The sequence below is a fragment of the Platalea leucorodia genome (assembly GCF_965183815.1).
Source record: "Platalea leucorodia genome assembly, chromosome: 9".
Lineage (NCBI taxonomy): Eukaryota > Metazoa > Chordata > Aves > Pelecaniformes > Threskiornithidae > Platalea > Platalea leucorodia.
In genome coordinates this window covers 44265661-44278111 of record NC_138831.1, presented here as the reverse complement: position 1 = coordinate 44278111, position 12451 = coordinate 44265661, and the positions used below count along the sequence as shown (strand labels likewise).

Genomic DNA, 12451 nt, shown 5'->3' with positions numbered 1-12451 from the left:
TGGATTTTGTTTTTTACTCTCCTTTCACATGGATTTTAAGGAGAGAGCATTAATACACTGATTAGAAAGCTCGTTCATTTTATGAATGTCGAGTTCTGGAGTTCATTCAGTATGAGTGAAGCTTGTGGGACAAAGTGTGTGAGGAAGCCCGTGTCTCACCCAACGCCACAGGGTGAGAGTAAGTTATTGCAGATCTGATCTTTTGAGGAAAAAATGCCAAATAAGAAAATATAAGTGATTTAAAAAACCCTCAAGTCATTGTTTCTTTCCATTTTCAGACCTTTTGCTACAGGTAAAAAAGAAAAAAACCCAAACAAAACCAAACCCCAAAACAAACCAAGAAGGGCCTTTTTTCAAATAATTGTGTTATAACAAAAAAGTGAGGAGACTGGTGATGGGGTAATACAATGCAATAATGTCATATACCACTCATAAGAAAGGGGAATATTCCAGCTCAGTAATTCCCTCGACACTAGGGGAGAACAATAAACTTCTGAAAAACATTGCTATTTTAGTTCTCTTTGCATGAAATTCATGGCTCCAGCAGGAATTCATCTGTATATGGCCAGTTGGTCTTCTCTCCGGTCCCCTCACTTGCTGTTTCCCCATTTTTATTTATCTTGTATAGTTTAGAGCAGGAGCACTTTAGTTCCTGAAACTCAATCCTCCTGATACTTCTAAGCACTTCATAAATTAACATTTTGTAAAACCAGAGTGTGGGGGAGTGCCCTTGAGGACACTGTGCTTTGTTGAATGAGAAGTGATGTGGTTTTGGAAGCTTAATTTTATTTTTGTAGTGCAGCCGTATAGAAGGAAGTGATGCAGCCCAGCCGAAGCGGGTGGATGTGTGTGCTCCCTGGAAATCCTTGGATTTCTTTAAACTCTTTTACAGCTTATGGGTGTTTGTCTACAGGGTGAGGATCTGAGGACTAGCTATAATGCAGGTTGTCCCACTGTGGGTGTATTTATAGGTGGCAGTGTTACAGTACAAAAGAAAGTCTGTTTATGGCTTACTCTCTTACAGATAACCAGCATAAATAGTGCTTCTCTAATTTCTATGGCATATAGGTAGTTTGGACTGCCTGGTAAAGTGTTACTCCAGAGCTTTGAAGTCACGCAGTTTAGTCCTTTCAAGGCCTGAAGTCCTTACAAACCAGTGTTAGAGAATGGTTTTGTACAAAGTAAATTCTGCTACATTTAAAAAAAAAAAAAAAAAATAAAAAAAATCCTCCTTTGCCTTTCAGCCTGGCAGTGCTGTGATGCGGTTCTCCTTACAGCTGGAAAGCCATCCTGCTTTCTCTGCATTTCTGCTTATCTATTCGAATGCTTTCCATGCGATCTGTAACTTCATCAGATTCTTCGTGGTTTTTTTGGCTGTTCTTTCCTACCCGCAACCACAAGCCCTTTATGGCTAAGATTTTTTTTTTGTACAGCTGGGAGTGCATGGTTAAAGCTTTGCAAATACAGATCATTGTTTCTAAATTCAAATGCTAAAATAAAGAAAAAAGAAAGTCAAGTGCTGAGATTCAGGTAAGGTTCAGCAAAGCTTAAACCTGAAGTATATCTAAAACTGAAGTTTACCTAAAAAAAACCCTTAAAACTGAACTTGAAAAGCTTGAAAAAACTCAAACACTTAAAACTGAAGTGTATTTAGTGCATAAGGAGAGGGAAGGGGGTAGGTAGGCTTTCCCAGACATAGCACATGGATTAAATGCCCCGTGTCCTCCTGCTTGTCGCAGCTCTGGTCGGTTGTTGGAGTTGAGAGTGCTTGTTCTTGTTTCTGCCCATCCTGCAGCTCTCCTTTCTAATTAAAAAAAAAAAAAAATATCTCTGAAAAGACTACTCTGAGGCTAAGGTTTTGAGAGTAGCATGATGTTTTCTTTCTTATATACTCGTATGGTTCGTGGAGTGAAGCAGCAAGGAGTGGATGCTGGGAAACATACAGAAGCTGGGCAGTGAAACCGGGATTTGATGTAAACCTACTGCCAAAAAGAGCAAGCCTGAACGAGGCGCGATGGGAAAATCAAAAAGCCATTTTAGCAGCTCTTAGCTACTTGGTGTTCAAAGACCTTCAGCCTTGCTGCTTGTGCGTGGGCTGGGTTGATCTGGAGGACCATTGGCCTCACTTTCAGATTTGTCCTCAAGATATATGCTTTGCCTGGGATGCCTAGAAGAAATAAGGCAACTAATTAAGGTTAAATTAAATGGTAGCTGGGAATAGTGGATGAAGAGGATTTATTGCTTAGGCACTTGGTGTTTGTATCCCTTCCCACTGCCTGTGCTTGTTTGTAAACTCTTCAGGGCAGAAACTTTGTTTGCATTGACATTTTTACAGCACGTAACCAATGGAGCCCTCATCCTGGCTGAGGTTTTGGGAACCACAGTAAAGCAAATAAATGCTTTTTTTTTCTTTCTTTCCCTGTCAGATGTTACCATACCCAAAGAAATCAAGCATAGTTGTTTGTCCTCTTCCATGAAATTTTGTGCAAAATAACAGTGAAGTTCTTGAGAAGAAACTTTAATATCACTCACTGTATTAATTCTTTAATGCTTAACTGAGCAGAAAGGTATCCTTCCCATTTTGAGAAGACTTCAGTAGCTTTCAATTTTACTGACCTATGCAGATCTTTATAATGTCTAAAACCACTGTTGCTTTTAAGAGCTTGAACCTGGACTTTTATTTCATGTCCTACTTTCAAATTTGCAAACGCAAGGGATTTCGCTATGTTATCCTAAGGGGAAAAACCTAATACAGTTCCAGAAGCTTTACAAGATAAGTGTCTGGATGGCTGTAGAGCATGTGATAAACCTCTTAGATGCTGAAATTCAAAAGATTCAGCCATTTGCAAGAAATAATATGAATGTTTTAAGTACAGGCAACTGCTACTGGAGCAGAATCTGCTGGCTGCCATGAGGATGCCTATAAGATGACTTCTTGCAGTGGGTGGGAGCTGGGCAAGGGAGGTGGGATTTATATTTGCCTATTCTTGTTAGTTTGGCTTTCAAGGCAGCTCACGTGCAGTCCAGATCCTGATCTCGCAGTAGGACCAGGTATTCTCACTGCAGTCTACGATATCTGATAGAGCAAGTGCTACCTGCCCAAAAAGACAGAAATTGCTTTCTGGGGCTCAGAGCAGGCTTCAACTTGAAGGATGTTCTCCTCTAATATGGGAGAAAACACAGTTCAGCCTTTTTTCTCTTTTTTCCTTCCCCCCCCCCCCTTATTTTTGCACATAAATAGTCCAACATACTAATTGACTATATTATGAACCCTGGTTTAATTATGACCGGTATGGTCTTTCTTTTGTTTTCCCTTTTCTTACCGTATTAGGTTTCTTTTTTTGAAGTTTTTTGGAGGCTGCTCCCTGCCTACCCGCTGGTTGGAGAAGTTCACTTGCCTAGAAACCTAAATTTAGTCCTTTGCTGACGCAGAGTAGTCATTCAGGCTTATCTGTCACTCAGTTTTTCACATACATTTTTGCCAAAGCACTTCCTAACCAAATAAAATAAAATATCTTCTAAACCTGCCTGTCTCCTTGCAAACTAAGTTTGCATCCTTTGAAAAACTGGACTGAGATGTGTATTATGAAATGAGAAATCATGTTAAGTTAGTGATGTAAGGGCCAACTAGTAAGGTAAGAGGGGGGAAAGAAAATCTTCTTGCAGGAAGTATTTCCAGGATTTTTGTTTTCTTGTTTGACAAGACCAAGTGTTCAGCAGTGTCGTCGGATTTCACTGCTGCTACTGTGTGCACTTCTCTTGCCAAAAAAACCCCAACAAAAACTGGTCATGAGTTTGAACTCATAGGCCGCCTCTTCTTTCCTTGATGAGAAGTGTCAGTACTCTCCCTCCCTTACATATCAAGTATTTACTTCTTTTGGACTCTGTATCTTGTGGCACTTTCATTACAGCAAAAACCAACTTTACCACAGAAAGAGGTTACCCAGGGGGAGCTTTTAATGCCAGCCCGTCCTTTCCTGATCTGTGCATGTCTTTCTCTTCTTTCCCATTTCTCCACTCAGCTGCTCTCAGGCATCTGCCAGGAAGGTGATGGAGCAGGACGAAATGGTCTGGGCTTCTGTCAGGTGGCAGAGATCAGAGGATGACATCTCACTTTATTACTTGAATTACAGGAAATCAAATGCTCTGTTGAGGGCGTTCTCTGCTGCTGCTGCTTTGTACAGATCTTTGACACCTTCAGTGCAGCTGTCCTGGTTTTGGCTGGGATAGAGTTAATTTTCTTCCTAGTAGCTAGTATAGTGCTGGGTTTTGGATTTAGGATGAGAATAATGTTGATAACACACTGATGTTCTAGTTGTTACTGAGCAGTGCTTACACTAAGTCAAGGACTTTCTAGCTTCTCATACTGCCCTGCCAGCAAGGATGCTGGAGGTGCAAAAGAAGCTGGGAGGGGACACAGCCAGGACAGCTGACCCAAACTGGCCAAAGGGATATTCCATACCATATGATATCATGCTGAACAAAAAAACCCAGGGGGACTTGGCCAGGGAGGGGCACGACCACTGCTTGGGAACTGGCTGGGCATTGTTCAGTGGGTGGTAAGCAATTGCATTGTGCATCACTTCATAGAATCATAGAGTGGTTTGGGTTGGAAGGGACCTTAAAGGTCATCTGGTTCCAACCCCCCTGCCATGGGCAGAGACACCTTTCACTAGACCAGGCTGCTCAAAGCCCCATCCAACCTGGCCTTGAACACTTCCAGGGATGGGGCATCCCCTACTTCTCTGGGCAGCCTGTTCCAATGCCTCAGCACCCTCATTTGTTTTGTATATTCTTTAATCATTAGTATTTTCCCTTCCTTTTCTGTCCTATTAAATGGCTTTTATCTCAACCCACGCGTTTTACCTGTTGTGTTTTTGTTTTTTTTTTTTTTTTTTTCTTCCCAATTCTCTCCCCCGTCCCACTGGGGGGGAGTGAGCGAATGGCTCTGTGGTGTTTAGCTGCCTGCTGGGTTAAACAACAGCAGCAGCATGTTTGAGCTAGACAGCAGGGGAAAGCTCTTTTTACTGGTTTCCACCAGTGGTCTTCAAAGGAGCATTCTTACTAATACTCGTATTGTCTGCTCCTTATAAAGTAACTGATGAAAAACTTCATCAAAGGAGCCTGGGCAGTGTTTGCACATTGGGATTTTCAGCTAAAATGTCTTCAGTGTATCACGTGTGATGTGTAACATATCAGGTTCTCACTTTGGATAAACCTGTCAGAGTAGACCTTGTGAGGGAGCACATGAACTGTGCTTTCTCCTGTTCATAACGGTGTGATGGGTGTTGGTGGCAGGTGCTAGAATGGCATCTCGTACAAAAATCGTGAAAGCAGGGAGGAGGCTCGCAGCTGATCAGTCCTACAGCATTGCAACCCAAATGTCAAATAAAGAAGCATTAGTTTTGGTGTAATACAGGTCCTTCCATGGCTTTGCTGAAAAGGGTAGGCTAAAGCACCAGTGAAGCAGCTTGGATACCTGATTCCTCCTGTCAACACCTCTCAGCTTCTCAAACCTACATCAGGGAGGGGAAAATACAAGTGTAGGTCCTGCTACTGCTTTTGGGGATTAGGTGCGTGCCCCAGGCTCACACTTAGGGCCTTCCTCCTTATTTCACGAGGCTTTGGATGGGACTTTTTAGAAAGCGTTGGCTTGATGACTGGGTAAAGCAAACAAAGTAGAGCAGGAGGGATGAGGCAGTGGTAAGAAGACCCTACCGAGTGTGAGAAGCTGGCTGGTGCCCCGTGGGTTTGCTGAGGCAAAGCAAACAGCTGTGGTTGAAATCCAGGTGTGACCTCCCTGAGTGTGTGCTTGTTAATTTTGCTTTTTGAGTGAATGTACATGTAATTTGCTTTCAGATCACAGAAGGTATTGTGTGTAACGGCAAGAGTGACAATAACATACCTGTGAACCATGATAAGGAAGGAGTAAAGCTGTTAAATAATAAAGGAGGGAGGAACAAATCTGACTATGTTAGAATAACTTCTTTTCCTCAGAGCACACTCCTGAGAAACGGAACTAGGTGGTAAAAGTTTAAAAAACTAATTATTTGGGAGCAGAGAGAAATTTGAGGAGTAGAATATATGTATTGCCTGTGGTGTCTGGGGCAAATACAAACCTGTTGTGTTCTGTTTTCCTGAATTTTTCATGTGACATCCTTTAACTTGCACCTTATCCTATAGAAGGCCAGTAGTAATATTGCTAGTGTAGAATGATGGCAGAATTTTGGTGATAAGGAATAATCCTAATAGTTGATGTAAATGCAAAAGTATAGATTCTTTGTCTTTGAAGGTATATCACACTCTATCTTTTATCAGCAAAAAGAAAAGTTGCTCGGTTACTTGTCAAGACTTGAAAAGATGTGAGAAAATGATGCTTTATATTAACTCCCTTTAAACATTATCATCTGAGACACAACTGCTTTGATTCTGTGCTGTAATACTTTTAAAAAAGTCATATCCAAATACTACCAAATTGCTGTGTTGGACTAGAGGTCTTAATTTTGCTTCCTGAGGGAACTGGTCCATTTCAATGAGACTTTGTAAAAATCCAAATGTGAAGTGCGCTTAAAAGGGAGCTTTTCCAACCATGGTTGAATTTCCATAAGATACAATAAATGCTCTCGGCTGGATAATGCTTCGGTACCCCTGTTCAAGATGCCCAGGTTCAGAATAGGAGAGAAAGGCTCAGGTAGGTCATGAGGGAGATTGGCAGGGTTTGTGCATTTTTTGGTTTTGTTTGTTTTGTTTGTTTTTTTTTTTTTTTCTTTTTGAGCCCTCAGTAGGACTGGAATAGCAGGAGCATGTTGTAGGGCAGAAGTGAGGATTGCTGCAGAGCTGTTTCTGGAGCTCACCTGCCCAAACGATAGCTAGCGCTACTGGTCCCCTGTGTTCACGAGTAAGTCAGTCTTTGTAAGAGCTGAAAATACAGGGAAAACTATAAAGCATAGCCATTTTGAGGCATTCTTACTGTTGGAAGGGGAGTCTTGAAGTTGAAAATAGGTATGAATTTGACTAGGTTTAAAACTATTGCAAAATATTTGTCCGTCCCCTGGCTGCCTTGGAGTACCTTTTGCAGAGGGACTATGTTTTGGTGAGCAAGCTTGGCAGGTAGCTCAGACATTTTAAAGCAACTGGTACAAAAACGCTGCTTTGTAAAATAAGGGGAGCGTGTGAGGGAGCAAGGATAGCTGGAATCAGCTAAGAAAACTTAGGCTGTGGTTTAATTTCTGTCTCACTAAAGGCAAACTGTGGGATTTGGAAGGGAACGAAGTATGCACAAGATCCTGTGTTTTCTGTGTGAAAAGCAGAGTGGTATTTCATCCCCTTTATAAAAAAGGGTTTGAAGTATTTGCAGAGCATTACCAGTACTGCAGACATGAGCAACAGCAGAAATTCCATTTTTAATTGTTTTGCATTCCTTCATCTTAGGATCCTGGACTGCTTAATACACACATTAAATGAAAACTTTCAGCTCTCATTTAGGGTGAATATTTTCTACTGCAATGGAGAAAGTAATGCAAGTGAAATTCTGGTTCAACTGATTCAAAGCTCAATACAAGTAACTTTCACCAGGTTATACAGAAATTCCAGGGCCAGACCTGAAAGAGGAAATTTTCTTGACTAAAATCACCTTGGTAGGATGAGTAGTGGTAGTTTTTGACTGTGACAAATGCTGATGCAGAATTGTGAGCATCATCTGTTTTGGAAGCTTTCCCTCAGTTTTGCAAGGAGCATTTTTGATAGTGTGATTTTTAAATAGTTTTGAAATGTTTCTTGAACAAACAATCCGGTGGGAGGGGAAAAAATAGGCACCAAATTAACTTGGGATGGTAGTATTTGCCAGAGTAATCGGTCTTCTCCAGCAGCGGAGAGAACTACAAATCTTTACAAACACTTTTTGGGTGGGAGTGGGGGAGTGCATGGACAGATAGCAATTAGGGGTTGATAGTTGTTGTAAAAAGCAGATATGATGTGAAGGTTGCTAGGAGGAAAGATGAACTGAGATGAACGTGAAGAGGGAGCAAGTTTCACTTGCGATATCTTAGTGTCAACATTGCTGACAGTTCAGATGAGTGCTTTGCTCTACAAATCAATTTAGAGTTGTCGTTGCTTAATGTGAGCATAAATAAAAAAAAGTGACATCCTTTTTGATCTGCAAGAGGGAAAATAAAAAAATGTGTAAAAGTGACTATTGGAAAAAATAGCGTAGGAGTGTTAATACAGCTTTGGAAGTTGAACGTTCTGCAGCGTATGAAGAAGTACTTAAAATTTTACAAAAAAAGTCTTAAATTTGTTTTTTCTTTTTTGTTTCAGTGTTCTGAGGTCATGAAACTTAATCCACAGCAAGCTCCGTTATATGTGAGTACAACATTTAAACAGTTTTTTCCTCTCTTGCTATTCACACAAAATGCTTCCCTCCACCCCTTTTGGAGATGCTGCTTCTTTTTTCTTTGCTCCCCAAAGACCTTATTTGTATTTATTGAATTTCAAATGCTTGGTGGTAATGCTCAGGTAAGTCACAGAGCTCCCCTGTCTTTCCAGCAGACAATTTTAAAGAAGTTTTGAGACATGTTGTAATGCTGTCACCATGCAGGCATCCCCCTGCTTTTATTTTTTTCCTCCCAAAAGCCTGCTCAAGTGCATGGCTGTGCTCTTGCAACTTGATGTGTAGAGAGGCAATAAGAAGAAATTGCTTGTGTGGAAAATAGGGCATCCCGGTGTGCAGTGCTTGCCCACTGTAATAATATTTTTTCTGGTCGGAGTTTTAAACGTGGCAGGGAGGAACTGGAAGCAGTGAACTGCTCGGCTGTGCTGCGAGTGCTGCAGCAGGGAACGGTTTACGTCAGCCTCCTGGAAGCTCGTAACCTCGATGGCTACATTAATAAGGAACAAGCTTCCTCTCGCTCTTGAATAGCAGCTTTGTTGCAGAACATGGGGACTGTCAAATTAGATGTGGATTTGTGGGGGTATACGCATGTGTGTTAAATTTGTGCCAAAGCTGCCAGCCAGGTTTGTGACCGTTTATTTTCCATGTTGCCTTGCCATGCTCGGAGCAGGGTTAGCTGATGAAGCCGTCCTGTGCTTACTGTCCTACCCACAGACCTCGCTAACAAGAGTAGAGCTGGATGCAAGGATGGAAAATTCAGAGGGAAAATTGCTTGCAAATGTGGCTTTTAAGGGGAAGGAAGGAGAAGTGATCAGGGCTGGTGATAGACCTGTATCTTGGAAAGTGTTGTGTGTTGTAAATAATGGATCATACTGACCTTTAATGCCATGGAAGCTTTTAAATTTTGCCTACTTTTAATTACCAGCTGGAGGCTTGTATTGGAATTTGTTCTCCACTTACTGTGCTTGAAGCAAGATGAACACTACGTAGTGTGACCTGACTTAGGGAGAATGGCTTTCCTGGAGTACACCAACATATTCTGTATTACTGTGAAACTAAATGTTGCCTGAAATTTGTTAAATCACAAGCCTACTGAATGCACCTTGACTTCGAAGAAACTCCATTTAAACTTAGGACACATTAAAAGAGAATGAAACTTTTGTGCAAATATGTGGTGTAGATGCTATGGTAGAAACACACGAATGGTAGAAAGCAGGATAAAATTATCCTTACGTCTTTTGAACAGTGTATGACTTAACTAATCTGGAGGCTTTGTTTTCCCAGTCTTATCTTCTGATTTAGTTTGTTTTCCCACCATTTTGTGTGGGTTTGTATTTAATGTGTAATACTGGAGTAGTATACTTAAAAGTCCTCATCCCCATGTGATAGTGAGGAGGACTGGGCTGAGGTCAAATGTAGCCCGGTGTCAAATAATGATTATATGGCACTCAGTATAGTGTTTCTTTGCAATGCCAACAAGTTGATGACAACATTAATACATCAGTGACTGTCTTTTCTCTCTTCCTCCTCCTCCCCTGGCCAGGTGTATACACAAATCAGCTCCCTTTCAAAACAAACAAATTTTGGTAGCTTAAGGAAGAGGTAGAGGGGGGACAAAAAGAGAGATTCAAGGACCTTGAAAATTCAATATTTAGTCTTCCTGATTGCTGTCAGTATAAATGCTTTGTACATTTTAAGATCAGTTTTGTTTTCCACATGTTGTGAATTGACAGCTCAGCTCGCCTGAGAGTTGTTAGGTGTGAGCAGAACATAAAGAAACATGTATCTTCCTGGTATTTTTATTTTTCAAAAGGCAGACACAACAGTCTTGTGGCCTGGCCCTTGGTAGGTAAATACCAAACCTCACCAGGTTCCTTCTCCAAAGTGATGTCAGCTCTCTTTTCCGCATACAGGTGCCTTGAGCTTGTTTTCAAATAACTGAGAACAGTATCCTGTGAGTTTCTCCATAAGGAATTTCATCTCTGTGAAGTAAATGACTGGCAATAACAGGCAATACAGGCATGTCAGGGGATCTCCCTACATGTCCACTCTCTGGAAAAATTACTTCCCCCAAATTTCACCCTTTTGTTCTTGACACCTTTGCATTACATCCTTTGTGCTCTTCCTCTTTTAAGGCAATAGCTTAGATTCAAGATTACTTAATTTTGTTTATTAGTTTTTTAAATCTTGCATGAATTTCATCCTGAAAACTCCATGTGGTAGTTGTTTTTATCAGCAGCAGCATTACTGAGCTCCTTTTAGGAGGAGAAAGTAAAAAATAATGTCTCCAGTTCAGTTCCTGGAAGCCAGTTAGAGAGCTAGAGGACATTTTATCCTATGTGATAATTACCAGGTTGCCCAGATTAATACCTTACAATTATGAAAAGTGTTTTGGTAACCTGAGATGTCCGGTGCACTTGAGACCAAAGTTTTGCAGGTGATGGAAAAGATGGTGCTTCCACACATGCACTAACAGAGGGATAGAGATTCCTGTATTATTCAAGTCAGTGTACATAAATAGAGAGAAGACCACCTGCTGCATCCTTCTCGGTACCTTCTTCTGGCTGCTTGGATTTTATTTACCTCTTCTGTAAAAATCAGCTGTCCTGCCTCTGCGGATGTTGTGACCACTGGGAGATCATAGCCTGTAATGATGAGACTACTGGCCTTTGTATGTGTAAAGATTAAGAGATAAGGTGGAAAACACATCCTGTAGTAATAATGAGTGTTGTGGTTTTGTGATTAAATAAGTCTGTCCCATTTAAGCGTTGCCTGATTGTTTTCTGGTTAATGAGGTTGCCAGGGATGGGAGTTAAGCACTCTATTGCTGCAGGTATGGCTGGGACAACAGCTCAGCCCTTCCTCTGCAAACAGATGGCCCCTGGCTCATTCAGTTGGCCCCCCAGGAGCATGTCTCTCTCACCCAGAGCTGTTCTGTTACCTGCTCTTAATGCTGTTGAACGAGCTCTCCTGGCCCCGCAGCTTGGCGCTGCTCTCAGCAGCGCAGTCATGCGGCAGAGGAGCTCGTGCCAGGAGAGATAGGGCAGCGACGCCTTCCTCAATATAGCACGGGGCAGGTTCACCGCGGTGCAATACCATTAATGCCGGTGCTTAAACAGGCTGCAGGTCAAGCAGCTATCCCTTCTGTCCCACTGTCAACACGTAATGGCCTTTATAAAAGGCAGTGTTACTTTGCAGAGTCTGTGGCTTAATATTGTGGTGTAGATTTGAAATAAAGATGTTCAAACCCACTTCCTCCTTCCTCAGGTATCTCGACGGGGTACTAACATGAGCTGCTGTCTTGCTGCCCGCAGTGATGTTCTGAAGAAGTGGGGTAGTAGAGTGGGGAAGTCATTGACAAGGTCTTCTGTGGTTCACATAACTGTGATGATGAGGTTCGAGTTCTCCATATTGCAGCAGGGGCCTTAAACTTTGTGATACAAGCTGCACTTTAATGCAGAGGTGGTCTCCGGAGCCATAATCAGCATAGCATGGGGAGGGTTTTAACAGAGAACGAGCTTTATCTCCCAGATTTTTCACTAGCACAGGTTAAGGTTACAAAAACCAACTGTCATTTGGCTGGACTGAGTGTGTCTGATTTCTGTTGCTGCTGCTTTCATGGGTTGTTTTCTTTCCAGTGTATAATTATATGGATCATGCTTTACATAGTCTTTGGTGCAACTATGGATATTCTGTGGAAAACGGGATATTCTGTAATACAAAGTCCTTAATATACATTGATTTCTTCAGGTGCCTTTTACTGCAGGATGTGCAAAAAACGAAGTCCGTGTGGCTGGACAGTCCTTTGGTTGCCTGCCTCAAACTGTAGTCGAGAACATCTCTATTGATGCACAGATGCTGGATTAAATCCGAAACTGGCTTTACCTACATCCCTCTTGTATTTCAGTCCTGTCCTGTTGATATGGGAACGCTGTTGAGCACAGCATAGTGGATGAAGGGCAGTGGTTCCGACCTTGCTTCTGATCTGCCTGGGGCTTTGTGCTCAGGAAGCCCAGGGTCTCAAAGCGGGAGGACTGAATCGTTCCGTTTGCTGGCAGGGCT

General features: G+C 41.9%; 1 protein-coding gene across 5 annotated transcripts in view; it reads left to right on the top strand.

The window, feature by feature from the left end:
* The window catches only part of AKAP13 (A-kinase anchoring protein 13), a 205397-nt gene that overhangs the window by 37082 nt on the left and 155864 nt on the right, over positions 1-12451 (top strand). For all 5 annotated transcript variants that reach the window (XM_082321821.1, XM_082321824.1, XM_082321823.1 and 2 more), the window contains exon 3: positions 8317-8361. In XM_082321821.1, the coding sequence (XP_082177947.1) occupies positions 8329-8361 (33 nt within the window). In that variant the 5' untranslated portion in view covers positions 8317-8328. The remainder of the gene's footprint in view (positions 1-8316; positions 8362-12451) is intronic.